At 37.9% G+C, this 22,258-nt stretch overlaps 2 protein-coding genes across 3 annotated transcripts in view; both read left to right on the top strand.

Annotated features, from left to right (window-relative positions):
• The window catches only part of LOC144634485 (radial spoke head protein 6 homolog A-like), a 99,930-nt gene that overhangs the window by 39,520 nt on the left and 38,152 nt on the right, over nt 1-22,258 (top strand). The gene's annotated exons all lie outside the window — the stretch shown is intronic.
• The window catches only part of LOC144636662 (uncharacterized), a 33,753-nt gene continuing 14,260 nt past the window's right edge, over nt 2,766-22,258 (top strand). For both annotated transcript variants that reach the window (XM_078495851.1, XM_078495850.1), the window contains exons 1-16: nt 2,766-3,050; nt 5,780-6,001; nt 6,576-6,715; nt 7,495-7,687; nt 8,413-8,499; nt 11,695-11,796; nt 12,194-12,293; nt 12,935-12,977; nt 14,147-14,384; nt 17,589-17,637; nt 18,129-18,250; nt 18,703-18,807; nt 19,482-19,639; nt 20,014-20,098; nt 20,448-20,584; nt 21,615-21,765. In XM_078495851.1, coding sequence (XP_078351977.1) covers nt 2,880-3,050; nt 5,780-6,001; nt 6,576-6,715; nt 7,495-7,687; nt 8,413-8,499; nt 11,695-11,796; nt 12,194-12,293; nt 12,935-12,977; nt 14,147-14,384; nt 17,589-17,637; nt 18,129-18,250; nt 18,703-18,807; nt 19,482-19,639; nt 20,014-20,098; nt 20,448-20,584; nt 21,615-21,765 — 2,103 coding nt within the window. In that variant the 5' untranslated portion in view covers nt 2,766-2,879. The remainder of the gene's footprint in view (nt 3,051-5,779; nt 6,002-6,575; nt 6,716-7,494; nt 7,688-8,412; nt 8,500-11,694; nt 11,797-12,193; nt 12,294-12,934; nt 12,978-14,146; nt 14,385-17,588; nt 17,638-18,128; nt 18,251-18,702; nt 18,808-19,481; nt 19,640-20,013; nt 20,099-20,447; nt 20,585-21,614; nt 21,766-22,258) is intronic.

Here is a 22,258-nt window from a genome sequence, read left to right as displayed (position 1 = left end):
ATAACCGGTAATAGTTCTCCTAGAGCTTAAAACTCAAACAAAAGAGACTTCTAGAAAAAAGACTTTTACTGTAAGTAAGCAAACTTTTAAGGCTTTTTACATCTATGTTCTGGATAAACTCAGCTGCTATTGGATTTAACCGTATTAAGAAGGTCGAGTACAAGTAGATCACCTGGTATCAAGAAATAGTAACTTATAACTGTCCCCGAGGCCAAGCCACATAAGCAAGTATATTTACTGTTTTGAAACCCGAAGTGGTTTGACAGTACAATACACGGCTTTGGCGAAACAATCAGTAAAACACGGCGATTTTTTATGTTTTATTGAACAAAATACTGACAGTTCGCCATGGTAGGTGCCAGGTGCGTATTGAGAAAACGCTGTACTGATAAAACGGGGCTTTTAGCCTATGGGAGCTTGCGCATAATTCAAACTTTGTTTTAAACAACAATAAGTTTCATTTCTGTGTCTGTAAGAAACTGCGTTCCACGTCATCTCCATAACATTTACCGATAACTCATTCAGAATCGTATGCCAGTAGTGCGCCTGAGAAAAGCACCTGAGTGAAAATATTCTTGCCCTTGAAAAGGTAGATAACCGGGCCCGTTCTCCCGAATTAAATTTAAAGCCTTCGAGTTTTTCAGAGCCTTTTTGACGAGCCTGTGTGATGATAGGTTTTTCGCTGTCGGGACAGAGATGGAAACTGGACTTTTACTGGGAACCATCACACAACTTGAGGAAGTTAACTCTTGAGCAACTCTCTTTCTGCAGGAAAGGAAACTCGTCACGATTTCCTGTAAAAGGGAATCTGCGAGATCATGCGAGTACAGCTAGTACTTCTACTGGATGACTGCATCATTCGTAGTATACTGATCACGAGCTACAGTAGTTTTACTGAGTTTTAGACAATTCAAAACAGGGTGATTTTCCCTAGTAGTTATCTACACAATATTGCCAGATCTGATCTATGAAGAAACGTAGGCCTTTTTTTATTCATTGATCAGAAGGAATCCCGGGAAGGAATTCATTTCACCATCAAAGGTTGTCGCGACACAATCCATCTCTTGCCGTCGCCATTTTTTAAAACCTGCAAAAGTGGGTAGGACATATTGGCCGGTATAATTGGGGGGTTTTGGGGGGGTGGGGGGGTTTATGGGGGGGGGGGGGGAAAAAAAAAAAAAAAAGAGGGGGGGGGAAAAAATTTTTTATTAAAAAAAAAAAAAAAATATTTTGGGGGGGGGGATAGGGGGGGTAAAGTGTTTTTTTTTTTTTCAGGAAGAGGGGGCTAACGGGGGGGGTTATAAGGGGGGGGGCTTAAAACCGGAATTCTACGGTATGCCCCACCTCGTGAAGGTGGGACTTGAGGAAGTTTACTCTTGAGCTACTCGCTTGCTGCAGGGACGGAATCTCGTCACGATTTTCTCGGTACTAGGAAAATTGCGAGATCATACGAATACGGCTAGTACTTTTACTGGATGGTTGCATCATTCAGTCATACTATAACCACGAGCTAAAGCAGTTTTAGCAGTTTGTTTTAGTTAACAATTCAGAACAGGTTAAGTTTCCCTAACATTATTCGGTTAAACAACGAAATGGCTGAAAAACGGCAAATCCAGTCTCCTGACACTAGTTATCTACAAAATATCTTCAAATCTGCTCGATGAAGTAACGTAGGCCTTTTTTATTAATTAATCCTGAAGGAATTCGCTCCACCATCAAAAATTGTCGCGACACAATCCTTCTCTTGCGGAAAGAGTCTTTCCGTCGTCGTTTCTTTAAACCTGCAAAATTGGGTGGGACATAAAGTATACCCCAGCTGTCTCTACGGGAGGGTCGCCTCTGTATTAACTGGTTTGCAAAGCTCGTAATCTGACGTTCTTTCGGGACTTCGTCGAAATAGAAACGTAATGCAAACTAAATTTGAATTTTTCAATTTGTAACTCGCATCTTTGGGCTCGAAAGCCAAGATTAATCATTCAGTAGAGTGTTGATAAACGGTTTGATGTCTTCTTGACATCGATTGAATTGTTTTGAACTTCAAATGTCAGTCAAGTCTTTTTATTGTCATGAAATATGCAATGATATTTTTGTCTTTTCTAGGAATTGGCGAGAACCAATTGGCATTCGGTCACGTGACCCTGAGCTTCCAGGTAATGGTTTTTCTAAGAAAATAACAGGTGCAAATTAATTGGCTTAGGATTCTTGACAAGTATTGCTTCAGTACCCCCTCTAGGCTAACAGAATGCAAACGTGTACCTTATCCATAAATGCAACAGAGAGGTGGACAGTTTATTAGCAGTAATATTTCTCGGAAACTAGCTCTATTGTGTGTATTGATCACGTTTATTTCTCAGTAATCACGCTCGTTGAGTTTAGAAATTATTTACATTGCTTTCGCACCAAATTTTTCCCTCCCCCTCCGTGGTCCTCTATGGCCTAATCCTCATCAGGTCAAAAATTTATGCTTTGCAAAAACCTCTTTCGCGAGTAAACCCGGTAATTTCGTCTGTTACTCGAAAAGGGAGACTGCTTTTACTACAAATGATCCAAAACCTGTTGGTTTCGTTGTCCGAAGGAAAAAATTCGTTATTTTCAACCCAGTTTTCTCCAAAACAAATCCCTACCCTCCCCGTCCCTTACAAATTTATGCGCTGAAATTTGATTGGTTGGTAGCAATTTCGATCCAGTTGCTTTCGTTTCGTTACTCGGCCAAGAGGAAGTGCCCCAGTGACGCCTGACAGATTTTAGCTCTTTTGATTATCGATTACGAATGGTTTCTTGGAAAGAGGCGATTCTCGGAATGAAATTCTGCTTTAAAACGGCGATTAACGCGAGTCTTCGTAAAACGTTCAGCCGTGAAATGCTGAGATGCTCTAAGAATGGGTGTTAATGGCGGTCCCGGAGTTTGGAGACGTGTAAGAGAAGCGTGTACGAACAGAAAATGGCCTTGGACTCGATCGTCTTTCTCAAAAGACGGAAGTGGTACAGTTGTTTTTGCATCAACCGACGAAGTCTTGAAATTCGTCTACCGTCCTAACTTGAGCGTTAGGGTGAGTTGCATTTTTGCTTTCTACAAAATAGAAATGGCGCTTTTTAGGTTTCGTTTTAGTTCACAATCAGTCGCTGTTTCGCCCGAATCTATTTCATGAGTAGTAAGAGTTTACGTCTTTATATAACACATAAATTCGTCAACTTACTAAGTGTACGTGTCTATAATTCATGTTCACGTTATAAATTTCTGAGAATTGAAAGATATATTGCCTGAGAATTGAAAGATATATTGCCTTCGAAACCCCGCATTTCTAGCGCTAAACAACATGCTGTCTTCTGTGTGATGGAAGTTTCTTGTACCAGCTAGCTAGTAAAGAAAAAGTTTGTGTTTGAGTTTGTGACGTTTTAGGTATTTTTAGTGTTTTATTTGCAATTGTTAGCTTTAATTTACGTTTGTGTGTTATTAATCAATCAAAGACAGCGGTAGGGGCACAGTTCGCATGGACTAACTTTTTCATATGAAAGATTTTGACAAGCGGTAAAGCTAGTTATTGTTTATCTTTAGTTAGTTCGCATTGGAGTTGTGTTCTCTGCAATTCTTATCTTATTTACTGATCTTTTTCTTGTGGGGTTTTTAACAGTAAAGCAACATATATAGCTTGAACAAAGTATGTATCAAAACATGAATACCAAAGCACTATACAATAATGTCATATGGATCAGTCATTATATTTTCGTGTTTTAGTGTTGTTAAGATATATTTTTTCAATCCCCAGGGTATGTTATTTAGTTTCATAACTTGAAACTTTGCTTGAAAGATGAGTGATAAAGTTACTTCTTGGAACAACATGAGAGTGCAATTCTAGGAAACCTCTTTGTGTATATAATAATGAAGGGTATGCTTGAGACCAAAAACCTTAGCAAATGCTTCGAAAGTGATCGTTTGTTGAAAATAAATAGTGAGCTCCCATCTATGTAAGAGCTGCTCATTATCTAAGTCTCTAATGTGTTCTTTTTATAAATTTAGTTTTACCAGTAACAAACTTAAGAAACTATAAAGTGTAAATCTAGTAAGTTTTCATGAACTGTAACTCTAATAGAAACTGTCTAGCATTTTTCTCATCAGGCTAGTCAAGATGACTTGGCAGTCAATGACTTAAGTGAATAAGAGGTCATGTTATGATGGCCTTAACAATAGATTTGCATCATTAATTAATTCCCGGAAAAACGAATTAATAATCATAGTGGCTTTATTCGGGTTCCTAGAAATGCTAATAGAACCGATGATGAATGACCATCCCTGCATACAGGCAATAGGTAGCATCTACATAGACAGAGCTTAGAGGGGGTATTGAGTAAATGTTTGCCAAAAAAATCTCAGGTGTCACCTGTCTTTTCCTAGAAAAGCTCTTATTAATAAGTGATATCACGTGACTTACATGTGTCAATCAAAAGAAATTCTTAGAAATGAGAAAAAAATTAAAACTTGCCAAACGTTAAGGTTCAGACTATATTATGGCTCATTGGCTCTTAGGGTAATTCTTAAATGTAAACTTTCAGTTGGGTATGTGCTACATTGTAGAATGCATACCATGCATTCACAATATTATTGGAAGTTATTTAAACATGCTTTCAATTTGTGCATGTGAAAAGCTAGTCAAGAAAACTATTATATTACCTAGCAAAGTAAACAAGGCTTCAAATTTACAATGTTATTCTTATTTTGGGTTACTTGTATTCATATATATTATGGTGGAGTGGGGTGTAGGAACATCTTGCAATAGACTGTTAGCAATACCTCCAGGGATATAAGTACTGCTGGACCTGGTTCTTCAAAGATTGGATAGAGGGTCTATAATCTAGGGGGTCATGCATTCTGCAAACCGCTATATTTTCTTCTTTCTAGACCACAAAAAGGTTCAATTTTGTTTTCTCCTTAAGAGCGAAACCACCATAATTTCTTGACCGTAAACCGCCAGATAAATATGACACTCAAAATTGGCTTAATTAAACCGCCAAACAGTCAGAGTATAATAAACCCTCTGGATAATGCTATCCATTGGATAAATTGCTATCCAGCAGATAAGTGTTGTCAACAAAGAATGTGCTGTTCACTGGATAGTGATTTGTCTGGTGTATATTCCATTTTTGTCTATCCTAAGTTGAACAACAAGGCCAGGGTCAGAAGGCCCACTAGAGACATAACAGAGACAGAGGCATAAGGCTTGCTCATACACAAAACTCCGCAGTTTCGGAGCACGCAAACGAAACGGGGCATATTCCTTTATGGAATGAAGTCAAGTTTATCGATCGTGACCCTCACCGATACACACGCAGGGTCAAAGAGGCTATCCAAAAAAGACTTCATTCTAATAACATCAATATAGATAGCGGAATTGAAATTCCTGAAGCATGGATACCTACGATCAGAAAGCATAACAGCCGTTCCACTACAAAGCGGACCTATGAGGGAACACCATCTGTTAGTCGGAATAATAATGAGGATCAAAATGCACCAATCACAGCAAACCAACGTGCATAAATAGCGACGCGTAAACAATCGACCTCATCGCCTGATGAGGACTAGCAGTATTGCAGTCGAAACGTCGCGATCAACATCTCAAAGCGACTCTATTGTGAGACAAACGAATAAACGTTCATTACCTAGTTCAAAACTGAAAGTTAAACTTAATTTTCCATTTTTCATCCAGACAGATTAAAAATTTGGGTCCTGTTATATTTATTTTATTACCTCAATCTGAATGTGTTGTACTATCCATCCTTACAGGATGTCTGCACTGAAGCAGCTTTAAAAGTCAACATTTCTCCAGTTGGCTTGGATTTTTTCACCTTGGTGTCTGAAGATGGCAGTTGTATTCTGAACCCAAACAAGGTTCTCAGTGAGGTGGATTGCAGTCAAGTGTACGCATTCAAACTCTGCATTAAAGCTTGTCATGGCTTGGAGCTCAGAGATTTTGATAAAATAGCATTTGCCTATTACTTCCATCAGGTTTGTGTCTTATTCATTATCATGGCTCTTTTAAGGGGCTTTCATGTAATGTTAAGAGAGGCAATGGACTCCTATAGTCAGTGCTGTTATCAATACATTTTTGCAGTTCTCAGCGGTTTGACATACAAACAAGGCCAAAGGGCCATTCTGCGTTGTGTTGACCCATGTGTTGACCCTCTCGCCTTGTTTGCATACCTACAGTACTTAACAAAAGAATTATCGCAGGCTCCACTGCAATAACAGCTATTGAGCAGTTTTAAGGATTGTGTCTTGGTGGGGTCATCACGTTGTAATCTTGAACAAGACACTTGTTCATAGTGCCTCACTCTCCACCAAAGCATTTTTAAAAATGTTTACCACAAAATTAACAGTTCGGGGGGTAACCCTGCGATCAACAAGAATCCCATCATGGGTGGGGGAAAATATGCCTTTGTCACTCCATGCTAGACAAACCAGAGTTAAGCACCCCCAGTACTCACTCTAGGGACCACTAGGCTCAAACACAGACCTTGCCTTATAGTAGCTGGATTAAGCAAGAATATTACTGTAAGTTGTTGTTTAATTAACTTTCCAGTGTCGTCAAGACTTCTTGTCTGGAAAAATTGGTGAATTTAGCGAGAACAACCAAAACCATCTGGCACAACTGGTCCTTTTTGAAACCATCTATCTGGCAAGAAAAAGGAATGTACCCCCCAAAGATGTTATTAATAACCCGTAAGTACTATAAATAAATAACTTGGATAGCTTTAAAGATTCAGTAAGTTTTATTTTAATTAGATTTGTTTAAATGGTGACTGGTAATGTTTTAAAAATGTAATATTGTTTAAATAATAAATTGAAGAGATCAGTGCAAAAAGGGCGGCTGTGATTTGAACATCACAGAAACAACTCCTAATTTCACATGTAGGTTTGTTTATGTCAGCAAAATATTGTCCTGCTTTTATTTCCGCTGGGTTTTGCTTCATTTTCGAGAAGTAAATGAATGCAAAACACCCGGTTTGTCCATGCCAGTCTTTTGGAGTTCCTTTGTTGCGCTCAAACAAAGAAATTCCTAAAGACTCTGGCTGGAAAAACCAAGTTATTTTCATACATTTTCTCTGGGAAAAGAAACAGAAGCCAGAGAAAATAAATATAGTACAATATGTTGAACACAATGTCAACAAACTGGCACGCAAAATTTGGAGTTCTTTTGTCACCGAGCCCTTCAAATGTAAATAAATTAAAATGAAATTTCTATTTAATGAATTTATTACAGTCAACCCTCGCCTTGCGGACACCCTGCTATTGCGAACACTTGCTATTACGGACAAAATCCAGATCCCCGACAAAGGGTTTGACTTGAATGCTCCGCTTGGGACTGCTTACGGACACCCAATGACCCCGGCGTGTCCGCTATGCGAGAGTAACTGTACTTTGAAATTGAGAGGACCACAACTGATTAATAGTCAGGGTTTAGATCATTAATTAGCTATTCTCAAATTTTTATTTTGCAGGGGACGTCATGGCATCAGAAAGCTATTTCAAAGAGGAATATTTGCAGAATATTCTCTTGATGAAACAAAGTCATTTCTTAACGAAAATCTTGAAAAGCATGAGAATATAAAAGATGATCAGATTAAATCACAGTATATCAGTTCCTTGGAAAGAGCTGAAGATTTCTTTGTGCACAAGTTTTCTTTTGAAAAGGTTTGTATGCAAATTATATTTAAATAAATAATTTTATTTTAATAATAATAATAATAATAATAATAAAAATAATAATAATAATAATAATAATAATAATGGGAATTTCCAGTGGGATCTTCCACTAAGTGGCTCTTCTTGATCCCGCTGATTCCAGATTGAGTTGGAATTTGGAAGTATTGGTTTTTGTGGAGGGAGGAAAACCGGATAACCCGGAGAAAAACCCTCGGAGCAAGAATGAGAACCAACAACAAACTCAACCCACATATGGTTCTGGGCCAGAATCAAACCGGGGCCACATTGGTGGGAAGCGAGTGCTCTCACCACTGCGCCATCCCTGCTCCCCGTCTTATTAACCAAGCTTAAGGACTGTACGGGGAGAATATTGGTCTTTAAGTTCTACAGATCAAGTATAACATGGTGCATGACTTGTACAAGTATACAGAAAAGGCTGAGGGATAAATTACATTCTCCACGACACTATTTTATGATTGGAAAAAAAACCTCAGTAGAAACTTAAATTAGCCATTTTATACCTAGAAAATATTAGGCTGGACATAAGGCATCCTGAGTGATTGTTTTTGTTTTTTTATTTGTCATCTTAGCTGATGTAAGTTGTGGAATAAGTGGATGTTATTGAACTAACATGAAGTCAATATCGGAAAAATATTAGTCAAAGACGGGTTGGGTTCCTTTATTTGTATTACAGCTTGCTGTTTTTTAACTAGGTTTATGGCCAAGTGAGCAGAAAGTTTCAGGTTCTTATCAGTGCAGAATTTGGAATCAAGAAGAAAAGAACAGACGTGGAGAACAGTGTAAGTTTAAGATAAATTATTAAGTTAATTAAAAGTTATAATAAATATTTTCCCATTTACTTGCTAATTGGCATCAATGCATTGGGTTTAATTACCCTGACACTCACTGATACATGTTAGTCACACTCACAATTGAGTGGCATGAAGAAGGCAGGTGGCAGGAACCTGGAAGTACATTTTGGGGAAACAATTCTCAATAGGATATCATGAATGTGTCATGAGAGACTGCATTTATTTGAACTTTTTGCTACACTATCATAATGGTCAATTTGCACCACTCTTTTGAGTCCACTCTTTGTAGGCTCACTAACAGCAACTGGTAATTGAGCCTACGCAAACACATCAACAAACCAAAACAAATTCCAGGGCCCTGCATATAATTTCTGATCCAAAACACATGTACATGTAGTACGTATGAATGTCATGCCTACAAACCAGAAGAATAAAGTGTCCTGCAGAGAACCACTCTTTGTATAAAATGACTGAAACAACAAGCTTGAGCACTGATTGCCCAGTGTTTTCAGTCGTAGTTATGAAAGCTTGTGGAGGGCATTGAGACATGTAGTCAGTCAGTCAGAAACAGACCAACAGTCTATGCCCCACCCAGGGCTCCACCCCATTTCTACCAATGGCCCAACTGGGTGCTCTGCATTTGCTTCTGGTACCTTTTACTCTAGGTTCCTGCTCCTCATTACATCTCCGCGCCGGTTTAAATGTGTACCTCAAATTTTGAGGTTATTAAGCATTCATATATTCAAGCTATTGTTTTAACTCATTGCTTATTCATTCCGATCTATTTGCCGACAAGCCGGCATGCCTCCGAAGATCGTGAAAAGCGCAACGTCTTTGATGTAGGTGAGATGTATTTCTTTTGTTAACAGACTGAATAAAATCTCCTGGGAATCTGCTTCACTGATTTTATTTTCTATGCGTCGTTTAATGCGTGAAATGATTGATTAACTTAAAAACCGCAAACTTTTTTAAAGCCAGTGCCGGGAGTGGACGTACGAGCGTAAAGCAAGCTCCGGTATAATTTCTGACTTTCTGTTAACCGCATGTAAATATCTTCGATGCAACCAAAGTGAAATATCGTTTAAAAAGAAATACCACTTAGAAATAAAACAGAACTCTTTAATCATTATAAACTTGCCTTGGTTTCTGAGATATTTTTTTTCAAGGAAATAATTGAAAAGCGATGTTATTGTGCCGGCCGGGTTTGCCACGTGTAAGCTAATAAACAAAGCCAGGAAAGTGTTGAAACGCGACTTCGACTTCGCCCGTAGCACGGTTTCACATTCAACATTTCTTAAATCGTCACCGAAGGCTAGGTAAATAAAGCTTAAATAGAGTTCCCCGTGTTCACAATATTATAAATCAAGGTTTCATTCGCTTTGTTGTGCGGAAAAATCAAAATATCAAATCTCTTTGACAAATAAAACATGGCAGGTTACAAAAACAAAGCACTCACTTACGGTAGCTTATTGCTTTGTTAAACTAAACTAAAGTGAATCCTCGATTAATATATCGCTTTATGTGCACTTAGAAAGCTGGAATAAAATTTCAGCAACAAAACGAAGAGATTTACTGGGCATAAAACACGCGTCGGAATGTGGCTACCTGCAGGGTTACGCATAATTAACTCTGTAAACTGAGACCGCCGCTCCGCGCTCGGAGGAAACAAAACTAATTTCGCCTCCAACGATCAAAACAACTCGTTCAAGATCTCTTTTTAAAGCTCTCAACACGCTCTTTACTAATATATAAAGATAAAAGCTAAACATACAGTGCGAAAAACTTAAATCTACAAAATGTCTGCAGTGGTTATCAGACGTTCAATCACACTTCAAGAACAAAAGGATACGTTCACAACTCCGTTCGCTCAAGGTAGGTTAATTGCGCTATTGTTCCGTCTTTTGAAGTCACTTGGGCGGCTTCTTCCAAAATATCTCACCTTTTTAGAAACGAATAAAACCGAAGTTGTGCGACACGTTTTCGGTGGCTGCCGAAACTTATACCCAAAGGAATAAATGGAGCCTTCAGGCTACAATTTCCAGCGGTATTGCCCATTTCAGAAAGACACATTTAAACCGGCGCGGAGATGTAATGTACCTTAGTGGTTACACATTTGAATGTGCTATTTCCATTGCAAAATATTACAAAATGCTGCAAAGTTTTTTTCAATTTCTCCTGATTGCCGCCACCTTGGGAATGCCACTTGCCACACTCTCTTCTCCCACTTCCCGACCCCTCCGCCTATTCTCCCAGGCTCCCATCTACCTGCTCCCCTCCACAACGGGTGCTGTTATCCAATATTAACACCCTATTGCTATAGGTAAGGTCAAGTCTGCAATGAGCCTAGTGGCCAATACAAGCCAGAGCTTATCCTGGTTTCTGTAGCATAAGCAACTAGGAGTATTTCTACTCCCCACTGGATGTGATGCTAGTCCATCGCAGGGTTAACCCCCAGTATTAGTTCACCAGTAACCATTTATACACCTGGCTGGAGACAGGCACTATGAGTGGCACTATAAGCTAAGTGTCTTACCCAATTGCAAGAACACAACTCAATGTCCCTAGCCAGGGCTTGAAGCTGGGCCACTGGACACCCCCAACTAGGCTTTTGTACATTATGCTAGCATTTTTCGAGCATTTTAGTAAGGCAAAAGCATTGAGCATTATTCGAGCATTTTAGTGGCATTTTCCCGGAAAATTGATTTTTTTCCCGAGAAAATAAAAAAGAAATTATTTTTTTTAGAGAAAATGAAGACTAAAACTTAAAATTCAACTACAAATAGCTTTCTAGAGATAGTCAACTACTTTCTGTACTTAGCCTCGAAGATGATTTTGAGGATTATGATTTTTTTGGCTCTATTTCTAAACTTGTATACGTTGTTGTTGTTACTTGCACAGCAACACTTGTACGTTTTTGTAAGTGTAAACAGTTAACGCCATGTTAAAAACTGTTTGTATAATGAGCATTATCCGAACATTTTAGTGACTTTTTTGGGGGAGACCGAGCATTTTAGTGGGAAAAATGGAGCATTAAGGTGGAGCATTTTAGTGGGGAAAGAAAAGCATAATGTACAAAAGCCTACCCCCAACTCTTTCGATGGTTAATTAGTAGCAGAAAGATTGTGATGGCATAGTGATTAATATTCGGTTTTAATTTTGGTTTATCTTTTACTTTTACTGTAGCTTCCTGAGATTATAGTGGAAAAGTTCTCAGATGTTGAAGCATTGGAATTTGACCGCATGAGAAACATTGTCACAATCTTCCGAAAAGAGTTTAAGCCAGAGGTACAAAACGTCATGGTTATAATCCTGTTTTTATCACTCAACTTGTATTTAGCATTTTGTAGTATCTTGTGTTCATTTGAAGAGTAAAATGAAGAAGACAGTGTTTTATATTTGTTGAAAACCTATTACGTGTCACCCTAGAAAAATAAAGTTTTGACTGATTGATTGATTGACTGATTGATTGATTGATTGATTGATATTTAATTGATGGATTGATTGATTGAAGCCAGTGGAGGCAAGCTATAGCTTTGCAATCATATGCAGCAACTTACATTAGTTAATTTCTCTGCTATTATTTTAGTGGGCTATTCTCTGTGTACCCTTAACTGCCAAAGGTCTTAATACTCTATCCACGCGATTCACCTTGAGAATTTACATGTATATTTGTGGTTTGCAGACACTGACAGCCAGTTCTACACAAGAGGCTGATTCCCTAATCACGCTGATTGAGGGATATTACAGACTGATGGTTAACCAGTACAAGCAGCTTCTAAGAGGTATGTTATTTAGCTTTTTCTGGGCAATATGTAGCTTTTCTCCTTCAAAGACATTATTTGTGTTTAGTTATCACACAATGCCACCTACTGTAACTATTCTCTGCTTCAACCTGAACAACATGCCTTCCTGGAAGCGTATAGCCAATCAGGACTCCAATGTCATTTATTAGAACTGGAAATCGCGCCAACAAATCATTGACCTCGTCAAGAGGATCCGGAAAAGACTGCAGTTCTGGTTGAAGCAGCTATTAGTAGGGGGAAGTGTTGGGTGATGAACCAATGAACAGGCTGTAAAGGAGACTAGATAATGGGCTGGATGCTTATATTAGGTTATTGTAGCCATCAACTTTTTCAGACAACAATTGCATTCTGAATAGATTCATAAGCATTAATTGGGAAAAGGATTAATGTTTATTGTAGGCATGATTTTGACAAAACATGCAAGCAATCTGATTTCTGTTGTGAATCATAATATAATGTTTTCCAGTCCCCCTTCCTTTCTCCCCTTTCCCAAAACGTTAACTTTATTGTTATAATAAAGAATTATTCTTTATAATATAAAATAATTACAAAATATTAGTTTTGGAATTAATAATTGCATTGTATTGTCCATGGTAATTTGTCATGTTCTTACCTTTCAGGTTCAAAGAGCACAGGTTCCATTCTTTGTCATGGACCTATCTCGTAAGTGCATTCGGATGCCTCTTAAAACAGACAATTTACAGTTGAACCTCTCTGCTGTGGCAGAGTTAACTGGGGTTAACCCTGGGGCAGAATTAACTGGCCATTAGAGAAAGGTGGCCATTGCGGGGAGGTTTCAATGAGAGTAAAGTGTGTGGATTGGCCCGCAATCAGGATGAAAAATCTGGGCTGTTGCAGTAAGGACGTGCTGTTATAGAAAGTCAGCGTTAGTGGTGGTTCAACTGTTTTAAGATTTTTTAACCTAATGGAGATTTGTTAGCCTAGTGGCTCAACAGGCTTGCCCTTCACTTCGGTTTTCATTTCATCAAAATGGCAGCAGTATTTTCTACTCTCCCTGGATGCAATATTACCCTGGCAATATATCCACCAAAGGTTGTAACCCAGGGGGGGGGGGGTACTTGCAGTATACATGACGGGGAGGTCTGACATATTTTTTTGGGTTGAAAATTTACACCCTCTGTATTTTTTTGGGTCAAGAGATCTGTCATGTATTTTTTTATAGGTCTTAAAGTCTGTTTGATTGAATAAATCAGTATCGAGGTTCTAGGTCTTGTACCTTTTGGGCTAGAAAATTTTGATGCCAGGTATTTTTTTGGGTGTAAAATATCAGGCTCATGTATTTTTTTGGGTTTGCAATATGAAGCTCCGTCGGACCCCCCCCCCCTCTGTCATGTATACTGCAAGTACCCCCCTGGGGGTTGTAACCCCAAACATTTTTGCAGCTATAGTACCCTTTTGTACTCCTGTCTTGTCCAAGGACACAACACAGTGACCCCAACATGGGATTGAACCTCCACCACTGGATCAGGAGTTCAATGCTACCACAGATGGGTACCAACAGGATTCAATCTTCCTTCATATATCTAATCATACCTATTTGTTGTGCTTTGGTGAAATATCAGACGAGTTTGGTCAAGCCACAGTTGGTATTTTAGCCTAACATAGTTCAGCCAAAACTCCAACGGTGAGACCTGAATCAGACCTGATGTCCCTGAAGCATACCAAAAAGATGCAATTTGGTATTTACTGTATTCAAATTTGGCAAAAAATCAAGCGACATCAGGTCAGTGACTTTAGAAACAGGTCAGTAGAGAAGACTTGTAATTAGCTAACTGCAAATTAATTATTGACGTATAATTTTGTTTCTCCAGGCGTAAGCTGGGGGAATATCTGTTACTGAAACGATGCAAAGAAGATGGTTCCTTTTTGCTACGAAAGAAACGAAGTGAACACTTTAACCTTGTTCTGTCAGTGTACGTGGGAGAAAAAGTAATGAACTATGATATTGTGTGGGATACCTCCACTGAACCTGGATTTTATCACCTCAAGGGATCAAAGAAAGGATTTTCAGACTTGTTGGGACTTGTCGAACATCACAAGCTGGCAGCGGTAAAGCCACTATGTTTATTGATTTTTTTTTTTATAATTTAATACTTTATTAAATTAAATATACAGTTACAAGCACAGATATAGATACAGATACAGAAGTTTGAAGTACAATTACACTTTGAAAAAATACATAGTTACGGGTGCACTACAGTTACAATTTTTAATTTTGAAATACTACTACAATTACTCTGGGAACAGTTATACTAAAAAAAAAAATAAATAAATAAATAAATAACAAAAAAAATAACAAAAATAACAAAAACAAAACAAACAAAAAAAAAACAAAAAAAATAAATTCAAAAAAAGAACGAAAAATGGCAGACGTTGCATACATTTACTTTAAATAAGTTTATCTAAAAAATTTTCCCATTTAACTAAATGGAGGTGCAATTTATTTTTCTGCTTAGCAATAAATTCTTCTATTTTAATAGTTTTCCTTAGTAGAGCATGGAAGACATTCAAACTGGGATTAGTAGATCTCTTCCTACAAAGTACAATTGTTTGTTTTGCCACAAGAACTATGTGGTTTACAGCCATAAAATGTTCCTCGAGATCAGGCAAACCAAGTATAACATTGACTACTTCTGACAAATCAACACTAATTCCAGTGACACACTGTTGCAGCCAGTTGGAAATTTCATTCCAAAAGGCACTAGAATAAGAACATAATGCAAACAAATGTTCAGGGGTTTCTTCCTCCTCTCCACAAAAGGTGCACAAAGGCGACTCCACCAAGCCAAACTTACACAATTTAGAATTTGTAAATAAGATTCTATTAACCACTTTGTATTGAAATTCTCTTGTGTGCGCATCTAACGCAACCTGGAAAGGCAAGCTGTATATTTTACTCCAATCACGCTTAGGGTCAGGGAACATTTCATCGAATTTCCTTTGTGCTGTTGGTTTTTCACAAACCCTTGAGACCAGACTCGCATACAGTTTTTTGGAATTTACTTTTGATGTGGGTACTTTAACTGAATTAATAGTTAAAGTGGATTCATTTGAATCCGAGTTCAAGATATAAGGACCTGTCGTGGACTTAATAGCTTGTTTCCATTTAACTGGTATTGCATCGATTAGACCTTGCCACAAAAGAAAGTTTTTCATTTTAAGACCTTTGTTATGCAAATCATTCCATGTCAAAAATTTACATGTCCCATCCAGTTTAATAATGTCACCAATTTTGTTTATACCTATATCCATCAGTTCGCTAATAAAACATGATTTATTATTTATACAGATGTGTTTATTATTCCAAATTATTTCGTTTAAAATTTCATCACTTGTTTCAGGCATTGAACCATTTAATTTTGACCATAAGGTCAAACATTCGTTATAAAATGGGGGGATAGCAATTTTCAAAGAACTTGAATCAAAATTGCATGTTAAGAGGTATGGGCCTCCCACAGGCTGTAGAAAAAAGTTGAGAACATGTTTCCATTCGGCACCATCTTCCGGATCAGAGTACCGTTTCAAAAAGGATATCTTCTGTGCTTGAATAAGGGATTCTAAATGTATCATTCTTAATCCACCGTTCTCAATATTATTAATCAAAGCACGTCTTTTCACTTTGTCTTTACCTTTCCAAATAAATTCGTAGATGATCGTATTCGCTCTCTTGATAACGTCATCTGGAAAAGGTAACTGCGACGCTCTATACAGGAATTTAGGGATAGCAAACGATTTTATAATTTGAATTCTTCCAAGAATGGTTAAATGTCTCCACTTCCACAGATTAAGAGTCTTTTTCAGCGAATCCAGGATTGAATCAAAATTTAATTTAACGGCTTGCTTCTTATCATATGAGAAAAAGATGCCAAGTATCTTTAAAGGTTTATCCATATTTTTAATACCGATATCAAGCTTTATGGACGAGTCGCCAAGATGGAGAGCCTCTAATTTACCGTTATTTACTTTAAGGCCCGAGCAGCATCCAAAATCTCGCAACATTATTAAAAGATTTTCGAAAGATTGTTTATCTTTCAAGAAAGTCGTCAGATCATCAGCGAAAATGGTTAACTTAATTTCTTCGTTATCTGAAAGTTTAAAGCCTTTAATATTTTTACTGCTTCTAATATTTATAGCAAGTATCTCGAGAGCAATAATGAAGAGGTACGGAGACAAAGGGTCACCTTGCCTAACTCCTCGCTTGACGTCAAAATGAACGGAGGAGAAGCCGTTGTTTGTAACACAGCTTTTAATGTTACAATAAAATGTGCTTACCCACTTGATAAAAGATTCACCGAAATTGAAAGCCAGTAGGGCCTTATTTAAAAAAGCCCAGTCAAGAGAGTCAAACGCCTTCTCGAAATCGATCGCGACAAGCAGTCCACTTAAGTCATTAACTTTGGTATAAGACATGATGTCATCAATAATTCTCGTGCTATCGGAGATCAGTCGGCCCTTGACATACTATGTTTATTGATAGTAAATATTACTTTTGTGCATCTCACTTATAATTATCCAAACTCAAGAGAAGAGTGAACAAATACGAGGCAGTGCAATTAAAGGTGCAGTGTTAGCATTAGGTATTAGGTTCTCAGACCACCTGCATGTTTTTGTGTCCTACACAAGTTTAAGAGCCCTCATTTTGCACCATTTTCATGTAATAATAAATAATAATAAAAAAATAATAAAAGGACTTTAAGACCACCAGATTTAGGTCTGGTAGCATTTAAAGGGACAGTGTCACAGAAGTCTTCTAAGTTTTTTTGTGTGAACTATGCTAGAACTGTGAGGGTACACTCACTGAACAACAAAATAACCTTTAAAAAATAAAAATAAGAAAGGCATAAATTCATTCTCCAAGATGTGCATAAACCGTAATCAGTGGTTTTTATGTGTTTTTCTTCCAAGAAACTCTGTCAAACTTGAAAACGTCGACCCATCTTTTTCAAGTTTTAGGCTTCCTTTTTCCTACCCACCCATAGCCACACCACCTTTTTACAATTTTCATGACTAGTACAGTACGTTTGAATAAGGCCAAGCCACAATTAGTGGATTTCCTATTAATACCAACACCTTCACTGGATTTCAAGTAGCACTAAATCACGGTGAAACTGTCCCTTTAATGGCTTATTTTGGCTACTTGTATATCCACAATTGGTTGACTGATTTTTGCTTGTCTGTTGGCTATAGACATATGGTCAACCCAAAGTTGGAATTGATATAAAATTTACCGGTATATGTTACATTTATTCTTAGGATGGACTCCTGGTCTGCTTAAAACAGATACTCCGACCAAAGACTGAAGGTAATAAAAGACAAATGTCAAGAAATTTGCAATAAATAGTTCGTTTATAGTAGATGCCTCTTCTTACCAACCAACCGACTTTCAAATTAAACTTTTCAGTTAAATGCAAGCAGGGGAACTAAGATCTATATTTCAGATTATGAAGTCTATAATAAATTAGCCATGTGATGTGAAATAATTTAAAAAAAATGACAATCAGTTTTAATCACTCCTCCGCAGTTTGGGTCTCACTGGATGATATGAGCAGGATAGATCTTTCTCAAAATCGTGAACTGTCCTCAACATCGCTTGCTCATACAAAGACAGTTCACAATTATGAGAAAGATCTATCCCGCTTCAACAAAGCATCTCTGGTTGTCGGGTTCTTACAAAAATGCAAGATGATTAGAGCAGTTTCGTGATTTATGCATCACTCTTGGGAGTTAGAATGACTCTTGGAACGACATGACATTTGAGCTAGCTGTATGTTAATAATTTTAATTACTTTTCAGGTTTAGCCGCATTGTTGGACCGCCAGGTCTTGGCACCTGCAGTACCAGAAGTTCACCTAGTTGATGCCGCTAACCAAATTGACAATTTGATACTAGAGCCTGGAAATTCATTATCAACATTGGTAAAACATTACTTCCTGTTATTTGTGATCTTTACAATGTAGATTTTAATTTTTAATAATAGAGCGGTTTTCACTTGAGTGTCAAAAGTAATTCGCGTTTGCATTGGTTTTGCATTACTATGGTTTGTAATTGGTTTTAAACCCTTGCGCCACTTTCTCAGCCAATCAGATGTAAAACCAAAAGCCAATCATGACTCGCTTGTGCACGTTTTCTCGCGCTTTGTGCCGGCTACATGTATTTGCTTCAAGCTTTGATTGGTTCACTGAATTGTCTGTGTCCTTTGTGATTGGCCAGAGTGACTACTCTGGTTTTGGTTTTACAACACTCAATTGAAAACTGTTCTAACTCAACAAAAAACGGCTTTTTACCACAAATCTAACCAACCTGTACCCATTGGCCCCAAAATATATCTTACCTAAGACTAACATTTTAGCTTTAAAACATTTGCTAGGGTGAGTTTGGTGAAGTGAAGAAGGGTTCGTGGACTTGTGCCACTGCTGATAATGAGCTTGTGTATGTGGTGTCAAGGGCACTGGTGAAACCTATTGGAAGAGAGGTATGTTGTTGTAACTTGTCTGTTTGTTTGCTTGTTTCTGAGTACAGTTTTTTTCCTTGATTATTTTTTGACTATCCCTTATAAGTCATTTTTACAAGCCAGGCCAAGTAGTTTCTACACGTTTGTTGCTAACAAAAGCCTTAAAGCTCTGATGCTTAAAAAGACTAGCTATAGATCGCGGTATTTTAGGTAATTTTATTTCTTTTTGGTAATTAAGAGCTCTAAACTTTGAATTGGCGGAGCAAAAGTCTTTTTTGACAAAATTACGGCTACATAACAAACAAGGATAATGTTCGTGCACTGTAAATGTCACTTTCAAACACATTGAGATAAACATGAAAAAAGTCAGGCCGACCGTTTTTCAAGTTTACCCAAACGCAATCCGTTTTGCCCATCCATGCCCCTTTTTGGCCTTTCTGTGTTTCTCTTGAGTTCTGCTACGGTTTAAAGCCGTCATTGTGACATTTCATTTAATTCTATGACCAGTTGGTTAGTACCGAAATTGCCTAAAATTGCGTGACATAGCCTCTTTAAGGTGACAATTTACGAAATGTTAAGGAGCTGTTGTACTGCTAAACTCCAGGCATTAATTTTGAGGAGATGAGAAGTGTAGAATATAAAAATAATTTGGTGTGTCAGTTTGCTGGTAATGTTTTCACCCCTTTGTGTTACAGAAAATCAAAAACTTCAAGGAAGCCATGCGCACCTTTTTGGAACTTCAGAATCCCTATCTGACTCTGTTTTATGGCATTGTGCAGACAGAAAAAGCCCTGATCTTTGTGTTTGAGTTCGCAGCAGAAGGTCCTCTAGATCAGTACATAAAGACTGAAAGGTAACTTTTACTCCGATACTTGATGCTAAGTTAAGTAAGTACTCAGGCCATTAAGTGGCCCATGCCACTGCAGCTTGTCCCGATTGCCATAGCACAAAAGCGGCTATAGGAGTATTGCTACTCTACCTGATGGGATGTTAGTGCATTGCGGTGTAGCTGGTAACAGTTAACAGAGAGATAAAATGTTTGTTATTTCATGAGAGTGGGAAAAAGAAGAAAGATGCAGACTCAGATTCTGACTCAGATTTTTTCCTTGTCCCACGCTTGTGGCAATGAACATTATATCTTTTTCAATGTAATATTTCTTAAACGATGGTACTTGTTTAAAAAAAAGGAAAGAATTGAGTTGTGTTATTCTTATTATGTTCTTGTAGTAAAAAGGAAGGTGGCATTAGCAAAGGAAGAGTCATCTCTTACGCTGCGCAGATTGCAGAGGGAATGATGTTCTTGCACAGCAAGGTAAAAAAACATTCTTATTTTATCTTTTCTTATCTCATCTCGTCCTGTCTCGTCTCATCTTATCTTGTCTCAAGTGAAGAATGAACAAGATATGTATTGTCACCAGCGTCCAAACGTATCATAGTATGAGGCAAACTTCTGATTTTCATATTTGAGACTACCTTATGTTTCATCTAGTCTTTGCCCAGATTACTGTACATGTAGCTACTGCTTATTGAGAACGTATTTGCAAGAAGATTAGCTTGTACCGTTAAAACTACCTCCCTTTTATTAAGGTGATCGTTTGGAATAAAAGGTCAGGCAATAGAACTTTCTTACATTTTATCTCTCGGCTGGATTTCATTCTCAGAATTGCGTTCATGGCCGCCTGAATGCACACAATGTGGTAGTTGCCCATGAAGAATGTGTGAAGATCAGTGATTTTGGGCTCTTGCACCTTGTCAAAAATGGACAGAGCTTCTTCCACGCTGCCAGAAGAGGACATGGGTGAGTAACAGTGACTGTATCAAATTAAAAAAAAAACCACTCACTTAACTTTAAAGGGGCTATGTCACGCAATTTTATGCAATTTCGGCACTGACCAACTGTTTGTAAAATTAACTGAAATATCACAATAACGGCTTAAAACTGTAGAATAACTCAAAAGAAACATAGAAAGGCCAAAAAGGGGCATGGATGGGCAAAATTCGAGAAGATTAAAACGGACTGCGTTCGGGTAAACTTGAAAAACGTCGGCCCGACTTTTTCAAAGTTTATCTCAATTTGTATGAAAGTGTCATTTACAATGCTCAAAAATCATCCTTATTTTTTATGTGGCCGTGATTTTGCCAATAAAAGACTTTAGCTTTACCAATTTGAAGTTTAGAGCCCTTAATTAACGAAAATAAATAGAATAGCCTAACATACCGTGACCTAGCCCCTTTAAAGATGGCTTCAGCTCCAGTTGTTGAAACATCAGATACCAACAATGGATATACAAGTACCCTCCAGGCCCTGGAAACTCTCTTTTGGATTGAGTTTCAGTGCTTGCTAAAAGTAAGGTGACCAAAACATATGTTTATTGCAAAAGCGAAGACATCATATTGGAGCCTGCAGGGGCGGATCCAGGATTTCGAAAGGGGGGGTGGATGGCAGACCATTAGGGCCTAACCCTAACCCTAACCCTAAGTGGCGGCAGACGGCGAAACGTGGCGTAACAACAACCAGACATGATCGAGAGCTAATTTTTCTTTATTTATTTATTTTCTATTTTAAATAAAGTGAGTTTGAGTAGCCAATCAGCGCGTGCAAAAAGCGCTATCCACTCTTTTAGTTTATACTAATGATAGCTAAACCACCGAAGCAAATTATGAAAAGCTGGCATTTCATACACTCGAAAGGACAGCTTTTAATTCGCTACAGCAGTTTATTTACCTTTATCAACTTCCGGTTGATAATCAACTAAGTTTTCAATTGCCCATGGACGAAGAACAGCATTTTCTTCAGAAACTATTAACTTTGTTCATGATTGTAATAGGTACTGCTGGTTTTCGCCCCAGTCTCTGCTCGATCACACCTTCAATGTGGAGAGTGACATCTGGTCATTTGGAGTTACGCTCTGGGAAATGTTGGCCATGAAACGGCCATTTCACTGCTCTCTCACAGAACAAGTATTGACAGAAAAAGAGGTAAATATTTCTGTTGCTCTGCTGTTCATAAGTCACATGTCAGGTGTGAGTTAACTACCATGTAGTGAGTGGAAATATCAGTGCAGATAGTGAAGTAGAGATAAAAAGAAGAACAGTATTACAATTAACAACAGTGTGTTAACGTTAAGATTGTGCAACTAGACATAGCAGCTATATGTTACATTCAGTTACAACTAGTATAGTTTGAAGCCATCAGTTGTCACTCGATGTTAAGATAATGTTCCATGATTGCTCCATCATGATTGCTCCATCATGTGCAATCATGTTCCATGATTGCTACACCTGCACACAGTTCGTAGACTTGCAGTGAGAGGCGTCAGCTTAAGTTAAACGTATCCTTAGAAGTTCCAAGATCTTTCTTTCTGCTTCTTCTCCATTTCAATTGTTATTCCCATAAAAATCGCAGTGAGTCAGTCGTTGTCCAAAGTAAGAAGAAATGAAATTATGAATTTGTGGTGCAGGACCGAAAATC

This window comes from Oculina patagonica, chromosome 13, assembly GCF_052425735.1.
Source record: "Oculina patagonica isolate OP01 chromosome 13, crgOcupat, whole genome shotgun sequence".
NCBI classification, from domain to species: domain Eukaryota; kingdom Metazoa; phylum Cnidaria; class Anthozoa; order Scleractinia; family Oculinidae; genus Oculina; species Oculina patagonica.
This window is presented reverse-complemented; position numbering and strand designations above follow the sequence as displayed.